The 19,748-nt window shown below is 44.0% G+C and overlaps 1 protein-coding gene across 1 annotated transcript in view; it reads left to right on the top strand.

The window, feature by feature from the left end:
• LOC138492142 (trichohyalin-like) overlaps positions 1-19,748 on the top strand; it is a 782,601-nt gene that overhangs the window by 221,731 nt on the left and 541,122 nt on the right. The window contains exons 7-8 of the mRNA XM_069619133.1: positions 10,327-10,378; positions 12,801-12,984. Of these exons, the coding sequence (XP_069475234.1) occupies positions 10,327-10,378; positions 12,801-12,984 (236 nt within the window). The remainder of the gene's footprint in view (positions 1-10,326; positions 10,379-12,800; positions 12,985-19,748) is intronic.

Genomic DNA, 19,748 nt, shown 5'->3' with positions numbered 1-19,748 from the left:
GATTGTTCACGGCCGAGATTCTCGTTATGGGCCAAGACGGCAAGTAGAGTCCTATGTCTCATGACCTGTATGCTGAAATGCAAGCGCTTTGGCCTGTACTTTAGGCACATATTGTGGAACACCTCCAAACCTCCTGTGTGACAGAATTCTGTCAGTCCCCTCAAATCTCTTGATAGAGTTTTATCGAAACAATCTTCTCAATGGCTTTGTGTGTCGGTGAAGATGGATTCAACTACTTCTTCTTCCGTGCCTCCACTGGGGATAAAGGGCCATGTTCATATTGGTGGAAATGTAGGTTTTCTGACCAGCGGTGCACGTTGGTACAGTGGTGCATCAGTGACTGCCATTTTTCAAGTAGTATTTCCACTGACCCTTCACAAGTTTTGGAGCTCCACCAAAGATGGTTGCTGATAGACTGGGACCACTCTGAAATACTTTCCAAACCTTTTTTTTTCCCTGCAGCCAAGATTTTCTTATTGATTGATTTTAGCAAAATGCCATACGTCAAATTGATGTTTAAAATGTGGGAACTGCTCTCTCATTGTCTTGGCAATTGAAACGTGTCTGTCCATGGCTATGAGGTCGATGTGCATTCCCCTCGATTGTAGATATTCGACTGATTTTATAAATCCTAGTTTCTCCATGGCCACTGAGGATGTACATTGTGTTACCTGCACGACCACCAAACTCACAATCTTCTTACTATCCATGTCCTGAAAGTGGTAGGTGCAGTACTTGGCAGAAAATCCAGGGCTGTCGCACTGTCCATCGCCAGCTAGCCTGAATCGTCTGCCTTCGAATGTACTTGCTAGAGACAATTGTTCCATTTTCCAAGCATCACTAATGGCCGGAAACAGATAATCATGTTGGTACTTGTAGTACTGCGTTTTTTAAATGAAATGGAGTCCCACAAACTGAAAGAAAGACTCTAACTTTCCAAAACTGGAGCCACTAAAAAGTGATGCAGCTGCACACAGTAGATTGCCTGCTGGCAGTTTCCCCAGCATCGGTTGTGCAGACCATGAGAACGTATGATGTAATCTACAGGCGGCATGTATTGTGACGTTACTGCCTTGTTTTTGATGAGTCACATGAATCAATGGCTTCCCACATACTTTCCCTCTGACAGAATGCCCACATTTCAGCATACTTATAATATCCATCAAACAACTATCGAATACTATGCGTCAAAGTTGTTTCGGCCTGTGACGTTGAGGACATATCACCACATTTGGAAGAAATATCACTGCTATCAAGTTCTGATGCGTCAGTGAATGCTGCTGCTGGTTCATTCTCTGTCATTTCAACATCTGCTACCTCAACATTGATGGGAGAACACAACAATGTCGACAGCTTTTTTGGTGGCAATTTTTTGGCGGGTGTAGATTGTGTGAATTGAGCTATCTTCAATACATCCAGTATCATGTTGTTGCGGCGGTGCGGTCGTACTGTAGCAATGGTCCAATAAAACTTTGCTGGATTCTCCGGACACATTCATTTCATGTTCTGGCCATTGGACATGAGTATCCTGAGTCTCAACATGCCGCGTCTGAATTAATAGTTCCTCCATAGTGTAAATGGTCTGGCAAGCAACATCTCTCATTCGCTTCACTGTCTGTGTATGTATAGTTCGTAGACCCACAGGTAACTAGAGAACAGATTGGAAAAGGGATGTTCAGTTTAAACACAAGATAAAGTATAGTACAATTGACTGGAAAAAAACATAAAATAGTCCCCAGCACAAATACATTTCTAAAGTTATGAACTGTTTGTAACTAACCTTATTTTGGTTTCTTTTCTTTGCAACTTTTTTTGACTCGACCTTCAACATCTGCACGCTGTTGCTCCGATACGTATCCGCATGTCTCCCCTTCCTCTTGCGCTGCAACGACTATATTTTCTGTATCCGCATAGACAGCACGGAATGAGGCTCCATCGACTCCCTGAAACATAGTATTTTCATTACTGTGTATCAAAATATTGTTAGCGTAAAACGCACGCGAGGACGAACACACATGTACATCTCAATAGCCAAACACGATTTAAACATTGTGTGGAATAATCAAACAAGTATTCGAGCTCTGATGACCTAGTTCGATGGAGATGTCAGTATCCATACCTCTGGCTCTACATGGACTGCCAGGAATGATTGTATTGAAGAGGAGGCATCAGCAACTCCCTGAAACACAGTACTTGCGTTAGTATGGTTTTCAATATCGTAAACATAACACACACTTGGGGTCGACGGCACAGGTTCATATAAAGGGATAACCACAAATGTTGCATTGTCTAAAAGAATCAAGGAATATTTTAAAATGATCAGATTTAATCGACTTATTTCTCCGATTTCTTTACATCTGCATCATCTAAATGGGATCTTGTGATTGTAGTGGAAGCTCCATCATCTCCCTGAAACACAGTACTTGCGTTAAATGGGAAGAAAGTATAGCAAATGGAATCACGTTATATGATCACGCTCGATGGAGCTGTCAGTATCCATACCTCATGCTGCTGAAGAATATCTAGGGCTGTTGTCAATGTGGCGCGCACTTCCGAAAGCTGTTGTGCCGATTCGTATCCGCATGGTCCCGCTTCCACCGGAATTACTTGAATGTCAGGCTCTGCATCAAGTGCGTGGGTTGATGATTCAACAACTGCCTGAAACATAGTATTTGCATTAGTAAGGATTACAATATTGAAAACACAACACACGCTTGCGGTCGACCGCACAGGTACATATCAACGGCTAACCACAAATGAAACATGGTGTAGAACAATCAAACGACAAATGTTCCAGTCCTGATGATCACGGTCAGTTGAGCTGTCAGTATCCATACCTCAGGCTGCTGAAGAACATCTAGGGCTGTTGTCAATGTGGTGGATGCTTCAGCATCTCCCTGAAAGACAGTACTTGCATTAGTATGGATAACACTAATTATAACTGAAAACAAACACCAGGGGACGACAATTAAGGTGTATATCAATTGGAAAGCACTAACCAAACAATTGGTAAAATAATCACACAATACATACAAACTATTACTTGACATGCATAAAACAAGTCTGTAATGGAATAGCCAAGTATGATTACCTTATACGCGCTAGACGTGGTTGATAACTGCGAGCACGTGACGGAAGTAGAATGTTCTTGCTTCAGATTCAAGGGATAGTCAAGAAGTTGTAAAAGTAAATTATTGTTTGATAATGAAATGACATAATATTTAAATTTGCCATGTAAGGAGACAGAATACTTGAGTAATGCGCAATATAGCACAGTTCCCTGTGCCCATATATAGATCTCGATATAGATTTCGTTTGTGGGTTATGAAATCTAAAAATAATATATTGATAAATGTCATTATTCAAAAAGCTATACACTCATATCAATGTCGAAAGTATTACAAATTGGAAACAACACCTAAAATATCAATGAATCCATTTGGCTACCTACAGACTACCGCAAGGCCTAAAGCTAAAAATGGACACTTGACTCACCAGTGGCGGATTGTGGATGAATAGAGTGGGAATAGCGTTTGCGAACAATTTTAGTGTCGGTCGCCGTTTGTTCTTCTTTGTTACCCAAGATGTGGTGTACATGTTCGAGGGAAAGTGCCGGCTGCAGATGCGGTATCGATCACCCCTCTTGTCCTCAAAGACTTGTTGGACTCTACTTTCCAGCTCATCCAGTGGATATCCGCAATGTCTGACCCATTCTCTTATTCGATCAACAGTTTTCGTGAATACATGCATTGTAGTGCCTTCAGATTTAGCATGGGTCTTCGAAGGGCAACCGCTAATCGAACAGGCAGGCATTGTTGAAAATTCTGAAAAGTAAATATGAAGATTATTATAAAACCTTGACGAATAAAAATGTCATAAAAAAGTAAATTAACCATACCATGCTCAATGCAAGGGTTGTTTTGGTCGCCAGAACTATACCAGTTCATAATGTGTGGCTTAGTATTTGCATAAGTTACAGAAATTTCTGTTTTGTCTTGCATGAAGAGGAACCATGCTTACATTATAGACTGGACCCCCAAAGGATGCAATTCGATGACAATTGACACAGATGAAAATAAATAGATCTATTGATAGCATAACAATTGAAACTCAAGTCAATAGCAATGAGACCAATGACCATAGCTCTATTGGGTACAGTAATAGCAAATAGATTGAAATGTAAAAATGACCGAAATATGACTAGGATACATGGCCTTACCTTGACCAACAAACAGTTGGATTCAGCAGGCCGAGCAGTATGTTGCAGGAGAACAGGTAGATGGCCACAGGTAGCACACTGACGAGTTTGCTCGAAGCGGTCACAGATAGCACGGCGACGAGCAGATTAGCATAGATCTCAGTGCTTCTCAGGTAGAAGGTTCAGGAGTTGACTTGCAAAGCACAAAGATGTTCTCATGAGACATATCAAGTGGTTTATAAAGTATTAGAAACAGGGGTGTGTTTGTGAATGAATGACGTGTGTATGTCGTGGTATTATGTTTATTGTAGGGGGGCGGCCTGCCTCAGGGGAGGCCTGCCTGGAGACACAGGGTCTGAGGAGGCCACGTGAGCGATGGCCCCTGGACGTGGGATACCTTTTGAAGTGTACATGCTGTTTGGCACCTTGGCCGTTTGCGCCCGTCACAGCCCCCCATGCCAGCGCTCATCCCCGGGGGCGAACCGCCTTTGATGGAGGGGGTTGGGATGGGTGGGCCGGTGGGCATGCAGATAAGGCACAGGAAGACTGCTGAATGGAGACACACTTATGTGGATTGCAGGGGGGCGGCCTGCCTCAGGTGAGGCCTGCCTGGAGACACGGGGTCTGAGGAGGCCATGTGAGCGATGGCCCCTGGGCGTGGGATTCCTTTTGAAGTGTACATGCTGTTTGGCACCTTGGCCGTTTGCGCCCGTCACAGCCCCCCATGCCAGCGCTCAGCCCCGGGTGCGAACCGCCTTTGATAGAGGGGGGTGGGATGGATGGGCCGGTGGGCGTGCAGATAAGGCACAGGAAGACTGCTGAATGGAGACACAATTATGTGGATTGCAGGGGGGCGGCCTGCCTCAGGGGAGGCCTGCCTGGAGACACGGGGTCTGAGGAGGCCATGTGACAATGGCCCCTGGGCGTGGGATACCTTTTGAAGTGTACATGCTGTTTGACACCTTGGCCGTTTGCGCCCGTCCCTTGCCCTTATGTGATGTTAACTTTGCATGACATTCGCGTAGATGGGAACACTGAGCAGGGCACAGGGCATCCATTTTTGTACCCCCTTTCCACTCCATTTTGGTGACCAGGCCTCACTGCGATAGTACAGCGCGCAGAGCACATGGCCCACAGCCTCGTTCCCACTCTGACTGGAAAACTCCAGAGGTATTTGCAACAGCTAATAAATGTAACACATCACTCTCTGAGATCACGGTCCTGCATGTGAACCGGCCTGAACCAAGCACATGGCTCGATCATCTCCACAAATGTGTCCTTGCCCACGCACCCTCGCCAGTGGAAAGTTACTGCCATTCTGACCCTGTGTCCCTGCAAGGTATTCTCTTCATGTGCCAGACCACTGGCCACGCCATGATGGCCACCTAGCAGATCCCCAACTAACATTAGACCCCTACTGCAGTATATCGTTGCCTATCAATAACAAATGCCACATATCAGAGATTCTTGTGAGCACAGACCCACACTTCAAACACTGTATTATAGTGGTCGAGACCCTTGACCTAAGGCCTGTATAATCCAATGTTCATTGATAGTATTGATACATTTGTGACTTTTATAGCGACATAACCGACTGAAAGACTTTGAACAAGTGTTATTTAGTCCTTGCATTATTGATAATATATTATGTTAGCTTAGATAGCGACCACCCCGCTTCACAGCGACCTGAACTTCACCCATTCCGAGCACAGGTGTCTGATGTCCATCCTTGAATGGAGACACACTTGATTGATTTAAAAAATCGAAACAACCGTTGTTAAAATATATGTGGTGTTTTATTTTGTAGCTTATTTTGATGACACAAAAATACAAAAGTTTACACATTGTACAGTTCAGGTTGCAGCACAGCGAGAGAAAATCTCCAGTACTGACCGCTGTCACTCGGGAACGTTTCTCTTATGGCACGAACGGCACAGGCGGGTATCACTCTTCAAACGCGGTGTCCAAGCCTCCCGTGAAGCCACCATGTAAAGGAACGATAGGTCACCAGCCTGTACCACCTGTGAAAAGGAATGAAACAAACTGTTTTTAAATGACCAAGATAAGTTTAATAAACGTTTGTTGTCAATGACAATTCTTGTAACTAATGGCATTATGCTCGGACAAATGCTATCTAGACACTGCACACTATTGAAAGACTTTCGTGCGTTACAATGATATGTATATGTAATTTTGGATATAGTAGAAGACCATGAAATGGGAGTGGCATGACAAGCAGAGTATGCTTACTCGTTACTCGGATTACAAGGACGAACAGTTGCGCGAAGTTCGTGCATAAGCACCATCATTATCCTCAACACGGACCGTGTGAGGCAGGCTGCCCTGAAGTCTGGCAGCTCGGTGATGCATTGCGGTCGTGGCTCGCCTTCCGAAATGTAGGCCACGCATCCCGAGTTTTCACAGCAGCAGCAGTTCTCCTCCTTGGTCGGCATTAGCTCGCACCGATTGCATGTACACCAGGTGGAAACACCGTCCATGCGACTAGGTCCAGTGTCTTCATCCGTTGATTCGTCCTGCCAACTGCAGTCCGAAGCCCCATCGTTTTCGCGTGTTTCCCTTTCCAGTAGTTCCTCCTCTGGATACTCGGGCTCGTACATGTAGGGCATTATTGTATCCATTGTGTGCTGCACAAACTAAAATAATTGATAGCGGTGGTACTGGTATCTGTCCACACGGGCTACAAGCAACGAAGGTAGCTGACCAGAGCACAGAAACGAGTCACAGAATACTCAAAGTAACACAGAGAGAGGAATGGAATCGAAAATCTGCTGCTGTGTGTTGTGAAACGGTCTGTTTATACTTATTGAGGAAAGAGGCGTCCTGCCATTTCCATGGCGACACGTCATTAGCTGAAGCGCAGCGAATGTTGACACGAGACGTGCTTTGGCGTGAAATGGGTGGTACGCGTCTGCTGATGACAGGCTCAGGGGCAGGGGATATGATTTAGTGCCGCAAAAGCAGGTCAGCCAGGGCGATGGGGGAAATGATAGGATTATCACAAAATGGCAGCTCCCTGGTGCCTGTTTTCGCGTGCGTTTAATGGATGAAAACTCGGGTAAGGTCCATAGGAAATGTTTCTAAAATCGAGCGACTTAGGCTTAAAAACACATGGCCGACCAGTAGGGGCAAAAAAATGTTTTGACCGAACCATTCCTTTAACTTTAAAAGCCTGGCCGAGCGCGGGGCACCCACTCTCGCTGCCATCATCATCCGAGCCCCCTGGTGGTCTCCATTGATACTATTTTTAAAGTAAATAAGGCTAATGACACTTCAATAGGAATGTATGGTGCTACTGTTTGGGGGTTTGCGGAAATGGGGAAATGGCAAATGGCACAAAATAAGTTCTTGTGCAATATTTTAGGGCTCAGGCATAATAGGGCAACCTTTAATGTCCACTCAGAATTCGGAATATCTTTTTTGAGTGATTTAGTTAGTATGCAATCATTGTTATATACTGACATTCAGAGGGACTCAATATTACAAATGGGGAAGAAATATGAAATAAGTTACCAGAGACTGGCCCTAACGCACGACTTAACTAACTTTGCTTGATATAATTACCTGTGTTGCAGTGGTTAGATTTTTAATATTAGCGTTAAGGAAGATAGAGAACCTTTTAATGGTTGCAGGTTGATTTGATTCGGGAAGTTTTATGTACTAATTGTAAACTGTTAGATTTTTTCTCTTATCTCTTAAAATATTGTAGACTAGAATTTGTATACGTTTTTAACGTTTGTATTTATTTATTTTTATATACGCTTTATGGATTCATATAATCCAAAAATAATGCTTGGTGATCAGTTGTCAGAGGCCTATATGAACATCTTTGTTGAGTTTGCTTCAATGAAGTTTTGGACTTGCACCAAGTTTTCTCTTGTATTCAGATGTCTCTTTGACTGATATTAAGCTCTTTTATGTACCAGGGGGGCTGATGGTTTGTTGTTTTTCTGAGGAATGTATGTTGAGTTTCAGGGTGTTCAGAGCTTCTAGAATGCTGTTGCTGTCTTTGTACTGGGTTCCTTAAATCAATGAGTGGTTCTAAAGGGAATTATTTGAAGAAGTGGAACGATGATTACTTGCTTGTGGGTTGGACCAGTGGTGTGCTGGCGAGGGCCAATGTGTCATATTATAGGTGTATGTGCTTCCTGGGATGTTGAAGTATTTGAGGAAGATATTGTTAGCGCGTGTGAGGGACATGCTGGTGACCATGTTGGCCACATCATCAATGAAGGAGGTATTGTTTTTTGGGGGCCTGTAGATGAGGTTGAAGGTAATGGTTTAATGGTTGAGAGGGAGACCTTGCAGGAGAGGTCTTTAAAGGAGCTGAAAGTGGATACTTCTAATCAGATGCATAGCTAGAAGATTGGATGATCACAAGTCCTGCACCATTCGTGTTTGGCCTGTCCCCGAGTTGAATGCTGTGGCTACCAGGTGTGAGCAAACTTTGGTCGATGTGGAGTGTGTCCACATTGCGGCTGATAATGGGGTCTGCAGTATCCACTGCATGTGCAATTAAAGAGCAGGGAGAGAAAAACAGAATCTAAAAAGCTAAAATCGAGAATGGAGAAGGGCAGAACAACCCAGAAGGCTGAAAACTGATGGGGGAGGCAATCGGAGAATCGAAGGGCCACAAATGGAGGCAAGGAGAGGGGAGGAACAGCACAGAGGATTGATTTGACATGTTAAACGCAGTGTCTTGTTGGTTAGTCCACATTAAACATTTTGATATTTATTTTGTTCTCCTTTCCAAATATAGAAAATGTAATCTATGTACCATCTCCTCTCTTGGATGTTTAACATGTAAGGAATGGTATTTGTAAGGATACTGTTTCACTACAAAGTTAGACATGCATAGATTTTCTATATCGGGCACGAAAGTTTCCCCCATACTCATTCCATTACATTGTAGGTCAAAATAATCTTGGACCATGAAGAAACTTTGTCAGCTCCATTTCTGCTAATTTAACAATGGCATCTGCACCTGATGAAGCCTGTCTCTCGTATTCAGTATTGTGGAGGTGGCATCCACTGATGCTCTGTGTTATTTTGGTGTAAAGCATAACACATCCATAGTCGGTAGTTAGTTGTTCTTTCTGTTGAAAGTTGGGCCTTCTATGTATTTGATCATATATGTGGTATCTTTAATACATGTTCTCTTCTTCTCTACAATTGTTGTAAAAACAATGTCAAGCTATAGCAGCAGTATTTCAAGAATGGGTGTTATCCCAGCTAAAGTGGGTCATCCTGGCTGGTTGGTAATTTACTTAATGACCTTGGTTAAGATGTAAATCACTGGTATAATAGAACTGGATCTAAGAATAAGTTGCTCAGCCTCGTCCCGCTCACCTGTTTGCATTCTCTGATCAATTTGCCAGCTGATTCGGTTGGATTTCTTTTGTGTTTGGAAAAAGTGAATGGTGTGATGTTTGGTGTTTGTCAGTTGGGATTCCAATTCTTAGTTGCAATTCATTTTGTTTGATATTACTGGACCACCACCTTTAGCTCCAGGTTTTTGTTGTAATCGCTTGATTAGGTGCAAGTTGCTTCGATACGTAAATAAGTGCATCTTATGTGATACATAGAGTTACAGTAAGGCCTTCTACTAGGTAACCTGTCACAAAATTAAAGAGGAGGGCATCAGCGAGATGCACATTTCATTTGATGGTATATGAGCGTCTAGAGACCTGTCCAGCGGCTCTAAAAATATAATAAAGAACTAGGATGCTCTAGTGTTTCATACTTTAGATGTTCAGGAATCAAACCCACCAGCAAGAAAATGCAGTCTGCGGTACAAAATTATGAGTAGATTTTGAGTGAGGTCATCTTGACACAGGGGCATCCTTATTGGGAGACCTGCACCTTTTAGAAAATACACACATGAATGATATTCTCTAAACTGTCATCTGTGTTCTTTGATTGAACTCCAGATTTGTTTGCCTTTTCTTTTTTGTTTACTTCCATTTACCTTTGCCCCATATAATGTATATACGTCGTTGCTTGAGCTACCTGCATCTAGGCGGCCGGCAAAAGATGGGATGTTTGTTAAGCAAATGGATCCTTCACAGTATCTGGCTGTAATGTTGTGTGCTTTTTCATTGTTTAAACAGGTATTGGACACAACACTCGCAAATCTCGTTGTCGGAGAAAGGAGTCACTGAGGTGAGTGAGGACAAGCATGTGCACATAATAGTATCCGAATGCCATGCAAGCAGCGAAGGGTGGCAGTGATACAGATCCCATGGAGAAGCAATGTATTTAAAATGCTTCTTTGTGAAAATATGGACTACAGAAATGTTAACCAATAAATGTAGACAATGAAAATATCAACTATCTTTCGGCTGCTTATATCTGCAATGTCATTTCTGCTGGATGTATTATCTGTGAAACATACAGCCGCAGGCTTGGACCACTTAAATGTTTGAAACATTCTTGTACAGTGTCGGATAGTGCCACCCATTTCTGCAGTGCCTCAAGGGCGTCCTCGCAAAATCGTCCAGAAGTGACTGGATCCAGGGAGTAAGTGATGCCACCTGCCTTGCGCCCAACTGTTTATTTTCCAATGCCAAATGTTGTAGGGCGTTAGAACACGCTCAGAGCCGAGGGTTTCAGGCGATTACACTATTTTAAATTCGTATCTACTACTTTGCTAATCCTATTATATTGGTATATTGGGATTTTTCCAGAATTATTTTTCCAAAATGAGTAAGAAACCTTTGGGCTCTAAGGCCTGCAGCAAGTCCGGGAGTATTGAGTCCATCACTGACATGTAGTATTGCTTCACATGGTGCGTAGGGACGACATGGCCCAAGAGTAAAGACTGTGAGGCCTGCTGAGTGATTGCTGCTTCCTTGTGTCTCAGGAGAGGGTGAAGGACACATGTCTGCCACCAGAGGGTCGCGTAGTTGGTGCAATTGTAGTACACACAGGTGAAGGGCTCCGGCCAAAACCCATGTGCCATTTTCAAGAGAAAGCATGAGAAGGAATGTCACTCAATGAGTCCTTTCTTGTCCTTGAAGCACACACTAAGGCAAAGCCGAGAAAAAGAAGGAAAAGGCTGATTGAACCCACTAGGGAATCACAGAAACAGTCAGTGGGTGCGACCATTATGTTGCTGCAGACAGCAGTGACTTCCAAGATGCTGGCCGTTAAAATGACTTACGGTCCTTTTAATGCGAGATATTGGCAATGTTTGCAGAGATGGCAGATGTTAAGCGTGCCACCTCCCACCGTTGTTGCTGTTAGGACCAGATCTGTCGAACTGGCGCTGCAGAACTCTGCATCACTGGTGGGGTCGGGTGCACTCAACATTGGGACTGATTGTTCTCCATTTGTGTTGTGGACCTTTTTGGCTGAGGCCCTTCCACCAACTGAGAGCTGCACAGCAAGAGGGTATCGCCTTAAGGGCACTGTGAGACACCAGAGTGTCAAGTGTTCACCCATGTAAACGGACAGTCTTGCATGGGGGGAGCAGAAGAGGGCGACCTCTCGCTCGGGCCTATACCTTGGGCAGCAGGCTTTTTCCAGCAGATACGGCCTCCGGATCGGATTTTATTGCTATATTGGCACCCAGAGCGGGCACGACAGCCAATCGGGTTGCTGGGAAGACGGCACAATCAGGTTGCTCGGAACACGGACTGAATCTGATGATATGAGCACGCATTCCGAGCGAGCTGACAGCTGCTTGCGTCTGTCCTTTCATTGCCCTTCTCCTCCCATCTCTGCTTCTATCTCCTCACCCTCCCCACTTACCTGAAGAGGTGTCATGGCACTGCCCCCCTCATGTCTGCCAGGCCGCTTTGGAAATGGAAGCACGGCTTTGATCTGAGCTTTGCTTCCATTTCCATGGCGGCCATGTTAGGTTAGTATTTCTTTGAAACAAGGGCGCGTTCGCTGCGACATGTTGTTTCAAAGAAATATAAGCACACCGCACACAGAACGTAAATCAGGGGTGCTAATAGCCATACTGATGAGCCGTTGCCACCCGGTACGGCCCTCGAAGCTCGCCATTACGGCTAAAATATGCATAAAATCCAGGCCATGATGCTGCAGCCTGCAGTTCACAGGATAAACCCATTAAATAAGGAGTTGCCGAATTAAGGTTACTTTCAACACTAGTATTTGAATTGTCAGGCAGTTTATTTTTTATTTTGCATGTTAACATTACTAAAGTTGATCTATGATGTGTTTATTTGCACTGCAACATATTTTCCAAATAGAACATTTGACTTGATTCTCTTTCCCTGATGCTTTGAAACATTCCGCTCTGAATTTGAAGTCTGTAATCTGTAGTACTTTGCTCGGGAGGATAGCTCAAGGGCAACATGCTCGCCTTGGAAGCAAGACCACACGGAGCACCACAGGTTTGATCCCCGGGTCCACGCTTAGTAACCTCTGGGTATTAAGCACAGTATAAATAACCTATCTTTTCCTATCTTACTAGAAAGAGGAAATTATTTTGTAGGTCATTTGTTGTACAAAAATGAGATGGGCATTGTGATACAAATTGCTCCTCTCAGTTGCACATTATAAATCTGTAACATGCAGGTAACTAATACTTGTAGGTGTTTCATCTGTATTATAGGCATAACGCTGCCAATAAACCTGCCACTGATGAGGATGATGATGATGATGATGAGGAGGAGGATGAGGAAGAAGAGGAGACGTTTCAGCAGTCCTTCACTCCATCTGATTGGAGGAGTAGCAGTCCTATTCGGTGGGACTCTACCACACACAGGGCCGCTGACTCTAGTTGGAAGTGCACAGAGGTGAGAAACTGCATCCAGCTCTTTCTGTGTCTATCAAATAAATGCAATCAAAAGTGTATAATGGTTTTAAAAGTGATGTGGTAAGTCGGACTCAAGAGACAGTCATCTGTGCAACAATGTTTTATTAACAGAAATGTGTTAGGCCTGTGTTATCCCTAAGTATAAGGAGGATTTCCCAGTTCTATAAAGAAAATAACAAATGGTGCTTGTCAGGATGTCCCACAACATAAACCGGTCTTCTGTCTAAATCTACTCTAAGCTGAAGACTGTTCCTACCATTAACAAAGTGGTTCACATAAGCTTTAATCAGAAGGCTCTGGTAAGTGCTTTGTCTCTCTCGAGCCAATGGTGCGTGGTTTCTGACCCCCACCGAACTGCCTTTTGGTTTTATTTCCTGCGACATAGTACTGTGTTCAGTTTCCCAATGTCTTTTTAATCTTCCTCGCTTCTTGGAACACGTCTTGCCCCTGTAGGTTGGATAGTGTTACCCTGCCTATGAGTACAGTTTCTCCCACCCCCTCTGAGCGTATGGCTCCTTTCGTCCTGGGGTATTATGTTTATTGCCCATTCCTGGAGTTTCTTGCCTTTCACCCCAGCTTGGGGGTACTTTGTCGCCTACCCCAGCTTGTGGTTTCTTGGTTCTCACCCTGCTCACCCTGGCGCTGGTAATGGTTTCTCTCGCCCCTCTTGGTTTTCACTCTGATGAAGGTAACAGTTTCTTTCACCCCTGCGTGGGGTATCCTGGTTCTCACCCTGACTCGGGTAACTGTTTCTCACCCCTGCTTTGGGTATCATCATTTTCTGCCTCGTTGCAGCTGACGCTGTTCTGAGTACATCTTTCGAGGATGTTCAACCTGTGTTACCAAGACACCTCCACTTGCATTTTTAGCCTTCTTGCATTAAGGGAAGCTCTGCTGCACCTGCTTCTTTGTTCATCCATTGAAAATAATCACCTGTTGCCACCTTAGCATGGTGACTACCAGCACAACACTACTTCTTCAATCCTGTGAGGTGTCCTGAGATGGTCTGCCCCGCAGAAGTCTTCATCTGTACTCATTTCAGTGTTCTGCAAGCTGTACGGAACCGATTCCTGTGTACCGTGACCAACCAACTCTACATCCCAACACTGAAAGTGACCTCAGCACCTGGGGCCCCTTGGCCTTCGTCAACCGGACCATGTGCAGAAGATTGTGTCGCCAACAGTGTCCAGAACACCAACAATGGTCTCTGTAAAAATCAGAGTTAGGGGGGAAAGTTTACATACATGTTTCAAACCCCCTCCGCCCGTCCTCCATAGGGTTACTTGGGTGTAAAGTCCCGCTTATTTTTGGAGTGGTTTACAAGTACTGTTGGCTGCAGAACTCGCACTGATAACAGGGAACACACACACAAGGAATAAGCCACGCCCCTCTTGAAGGGAATTACTTAAAAGCAGGAGTGCGCACGTTTGCGGAGTACCTTACGAGTGCTGTTGGCCTGTTTGCTGGGCTGGGGCAGGATTCTCCCTAAAGCCCCCACTCGGAAAGTCAGCAGTACTGGTAAGCATATAGGAACACTCTGTAAGCAGGAAACTGTGCTCCCCAACATAACAAGATCGTGTATCCCATGGATTTGATGGTCTGGAGGGTTGCCGAGAGCTGTGCCTGTGGTTATGATTAATTCAAAACATTCCAGCCATTACCTTTCTGTTTTGCTAAAGTCACCCCGAGTGGGACGGGTATGCCCAGACGTGGGTCCCGAGTCTGCTGGGCCTAGAGACCCAAGCTACTCCTCACTGATGACGCCCAACAAGGCTGAAAGTTGTCTGGGGATGCTTGTGGTCTCGTGCAGATGGGATGTGACCTAGCAGTTCGGGCTGGACTGCCCCTTTTGGGGTAAGACTAAGCCTGATTCGCATATGGTTTTCCCCCTTCTGTAATGCCTTGGCAGGCTGAAAAATGATGGTCTGGAGGGTTGTGCAGAGCTGTGCCGATGGTTATGATGAATTCAAAACCTTCCAGCGATCACCTTTCTGTTTTGCTTTCTGGCTGGTCTAACCACGTACAGGAGCATATGAAGCAGCATCATTTACATTTGGAATTGTTTACCTGTTGTTAGTGAGAGGTTTGTTCCTTTCCTGCAATACGAGACGGCAGTCAGGGTAAGGTCGATTGATGAATTGCAGTTAAATACGAAGTTAAAATAGTCCGAGTCAGAGGCTACAAAGCCTTGACAAGATACGGGAAAACATGAGTAAAAAAGGAAAAACACCATCCAACCGACGCAATATATTAATAGTGCCACTGGTATTCACCAATAAAAGAGACCGTCTTTCTCGAACACAGGTATTTCCTTTCCCCCGGGCCCTCACCCCTCCCCTCACCACATCATCACAGGAGCTTGCGGAAGGAGGAAATGAGGCTTCGGACAAGGAACAAGAGGGAGGAGACGTTGTTTAATTCCCATTGACCCACAACCCTTTCACAATACCTCAACATGGAGGAGTCAGACTCTCTGCCCCACCAAACTATTTTCGATCAAATTGAGGCCAGAATTCCTGGGAGGGAAACATGTCAAAATAACTGCTTCCCAATAGATACTCCTCAAATTTTCCTAACGGGGGAAATAACTATGTTGGCCATGATTGAGCACAATGAGGAAGGGGTACAGCAGGGATCGGTGGATGCCCCAGCAAGCAAACAAATAGAACAACCTTCAAACAAGGAAGTTAACATGCATTTATTATTCCTTGCAATCCAAAACATGCAAGATCAGCTGCTTAATGAATTAAAAACTCATACCACCTATTTGATTGACATTTCTGTTATACTGCAATTATTGAAGGAAAAACATGGGGCAACTATACAGGTGGAAACAAAGGCTTCCGGTAAGGCAGTAGGAAACCTAGCAGATCTGCACAATATGGGGAAGATTATATCACCAGATGAAAGTGCCCAAAATGAACTTCAAACGTCACACGGGACTGAAGAAGGAGAACCAGGAGTTCCAGAGAATGCTAACTTAGAAAAAAGGGAACCAATATTAAAAAAAAAAACTATAAAAAGGGTAAAGGAAATAAAAGCAAGCAGATGATGGATTTAAAATCGTTCAAAACAACCTCTAGAAAATATTTACGGACTATAGCCTTGCATGAATTACAGGATTATCAGGAGGACGGAGAGCAACTGATTCTCTACTCTGAGGACTTATGCAATGAAGTGAAGGAGGGAAAGACTGAAGTGATAGACCTAAGAGACCCAGAACCCAACTACGTAGAGGCAGAGGAGAGACTGGAGGACTCTCTTAAACAAAACAAAAGAACAATGGAAAAACAAAAACAGGGAAAATATCAAAGTCTGGGGAAACCGATCTACGATTATTTCAAAGCTACCCGTATAGGGGGTGGAGTGCTGAAGAATATGAAATCCGTGTCAGACGACATGGTCAGACCACTGAAGGGTAAGGATAAGGAAGTGTCATCTGAGACGCATCCAAAATCGTGTTTCGGGAGGAGAGGGGAACGGCCAAGTGAAGAGGGGAGGGGCTTGGAGGGTTTATTCAAACAAAAAACTGCAAATAATACGAAAGTGCTAGTGAGGCTCAATTGTCAGAATCTAAGAGAAGATGAGAATACCCAATTCATTATTGAATCTGAAGTAATAAATCTGGTAAAGACAGTATCTCTCAAGGGTGCTCACAGGACTGGGAGGGCTGAAGTCCGAGGGGTTACAAGTTGGGGCGAAGGAGAGCATCTTTAAAGAACAAACAGATCGAACATGGAGTGAGAACAAAACCCTTTCAGAAAATGTCACCATGCTGGAGTTTAAACAGTTAAATAGTGTGGGTCAGAGAAATCCAGTTAAGGAAAGACTAGACAGAGAGACATTTAAAAGTATTCCTGAAATGGCTATACCCACAATTACAGATGACACTAGAAAGAGTAATCAAATTGCTTGTACTGGAAATATACCGGAACCAAGAGAAGAGAGAGAAATTCATATAAAGGGAAGTAACCCAGCTCACGTTGACATCGATGGTTTCTTTTAACCAAACCCCCGAACTTACTGCTACTAAGAGATCCGGTATTTCCAAGTCTTGTTATAAACTGCATGTTTATGGAGGGGTACGCCAGACCAGTTGTGCAGAACCATAATTTTGGCTCTCTTAGGCGAAATCCCGTCCCTCCACCTAATTACCTCGAGGGATATTAAGCTAGTCGATTTTATTAATCCCTACCGTTACGACTATGTCAGCAGGGCCATCTTAAGCATTTTTGGGGCCCTGGGCATGGACGTCTTTGGGGCCCCCTCCACCAAACAAAAGGAATAAAGTGATCAAGAATATCTGGTGCCACTCAACCCCCCCCCCCCCCCCCCCCCCGATGAGAACATAACCTATAGGCAGAATAGGCAGAGAACTCACATTAGCTGCCTAAGAGAAAGCCTGCATAAAGTAGATCAATTGTAAGGAAGGAGAAAGTTACACATACCACAGCATGGATAGTGGAGGCAGATTAGAAGCTACCAGGAAGGTGCCTCTATCCAGACAGACTGAGATTAGAAGTGGGACATGGTTTTCAAATAGTGTTGCCATTAGAGATCAAGGGAACACGTGCCTGTGGTGTGCAGTATATCAATGCTCACAATTATAGTGGCAGCAACCCTATAGCCAGTGAAACCATGAGTGAGGCTTTTATGAAGATCATTCCCTGAGAAGGAAATCAATCACTCTGAAGGGCTGACAATTGTGAAAGGATTAGGGACCTGCAATTCTGAGAGGTTAGGCAATACATTATTACATGAGATGCCCAGGATCACATATTGCTTAAGGGGTGAAGCTGGGATTTGTGCCAACAAAATATTATAGAAGGGTGTTATGCAAAATGGGAATGATTCTAGCTTCATTGTCTCCATCATCAAGGGAAGTATATAAGTGCCAGCATACAAATCGATGTGATTTAGCAGATTTAATCTAGGTATGTCTTTTGAACTTTTAAGCTTTAAATACTTCCAAAACAATGGCTTGTGAAATTGTCATTCATAAACGTGCAGAAAAAATAAAAAATGTTGTCAAACGAGCAGACCTTAAACTATGCTTGCACAGGGCCTACAACATGTGGTCCGCTCTCTCCTGTCTACCACCACTTCCACTCAAATGACCTTCATAAGAAGAAAGATCAAGTAATGAGCTAAACGATGCCATCAGCATGCAAGAAGGCAAACCTCACAGAAGACAGCACAGTAACGCAAGATATATTATATGATTTGTCCAGGATCACTGTATCATCTGCTGGCAAAGCCAAGATACAAGCTTGAACACTTTGGTCCGGCAGTCTTGAATTTGGATACTTATTCACCTCTTGGACTAATAGTTTATTCTCAACTTTGGAGGGGATTGCCTAGGTTTTACAACGCCCCATCTGAACAAACGAATTTCTAGACCTGCACCACACAAATTACATGTTCGTTTTTATAACAACCCCGCTCTGGTGCAGGAACATTGCTGATAATAGCACCTTTTATGCAAATAAACCAAGTACATATGCAGGTAGGTCTATAAACTTCGGACATAGGAAAGGGTCAGTCAGCCTTGCTGGAATGTGCTCTTCTAATATTTCATATGAACACATATCTCTGCAATGAGTGATTAACATACTGAGCTAACTTCTGAATCATTGTGGCACTCAATTTATCAATATGGACTTCAACTTTGGCTATTGCAATGATCAACATAAATCCCACAGGAAGGAAAGAATGCTACAGAAGTTGTGCCGTATGGAACACACAAACTGTGTATTCCACAGTGAACACAGAAAGCATTACATGATTAATTGGTCAAAGCAGAATGTACTTGTCAAAACAGACAGGCAATAGGTTTAGTGCCTCAGCAGCATGCCATATAATCTCCTGGCATGTGCTATTTAAGTCTGGTGCACAATGGAATCTTATTTAGATCAGGCAGTCTTGTGGGGGCCCCCTTCTAGGTGGGGGCCCTGGGCAAGTGCCCCTTTTGCCCTCCCATAAAAACGTCTCTGTATGTCAGGCTAGTTATACTTTCTTTACTAGTACATGACAAGAGGTGCCTAATTTCCTGAGACTAGGCTATGATCTAGTCCCTTTTGTACGGGAATTTGGCATGGGGCAACAGAAAAATGTGAACACCTCGATGCAGGACAGGAAGGCTCCCTCTGACCGAAACATGAAAGATACCTGAGGGGCAGAGAATGGAACATTTATTTATTTATTTATTTATTTTTATTGAATTTGTAGATCGCGCCCAGACCCGGAGGAATCACAGCGCTAGAAGATCGTACAAGTTCATAAGCAATAAAGGCGCAGTTAGACCTAAGAAAAGGTCAGTTAAAGGTCATCCAGAGGATCCCAATATACAATAATAAGTAATACATTTGTTTTACTTCCTAGTTCATCAAGCACAGTCACAAATTCCATTACACCCTTAGTAATTGGCCAATCGTCAGTCTTATGCAATCCTCACCGTTTGCAAAGGGCTATTGCTATTGCACCCTTCGGTCTACACAAATTCCCTTTCATTGCACTTTGACTTGTTATTTCATAACCATCGAAGATAGGCAGCTCCACCAGCCAAGTCTCCTGTAAGAAGATTATATCAAAAGACTTCAAGACTCTCCCCAAATGATCGTCTCTACATAGACCTGAGAGGCCCATAGCATTCCAAGGCAGGAATAGGGCCCTCCACTAAAGTTGTTGATGGTTGGGAGATAGTCTCTTAAAGTCATTGGCAACCAGCGCCAATTTGTGTTGTCG

The sequence above is a fragment of the Ambystoma mexicanum genome, chromosome 10 (genome assembly GCF_040938575.1).
Source record: "Ambystoma mexicanum isolate Mex_15411 chromosome 10, UKY_AmexF1_1, whole genome shotgun sequence".
NCBI classification, from domain to species: Eukaryota; Metazoa; Chordata; class Amphibia; order Caudata; family Ambystomatidae; genus Ambystoma; species Ambystoma mexicanum.
Note: the sequence above shows the minus strand (reverse complement) of the source record. Positions and strands in the feature narration are given on the sequence as shown.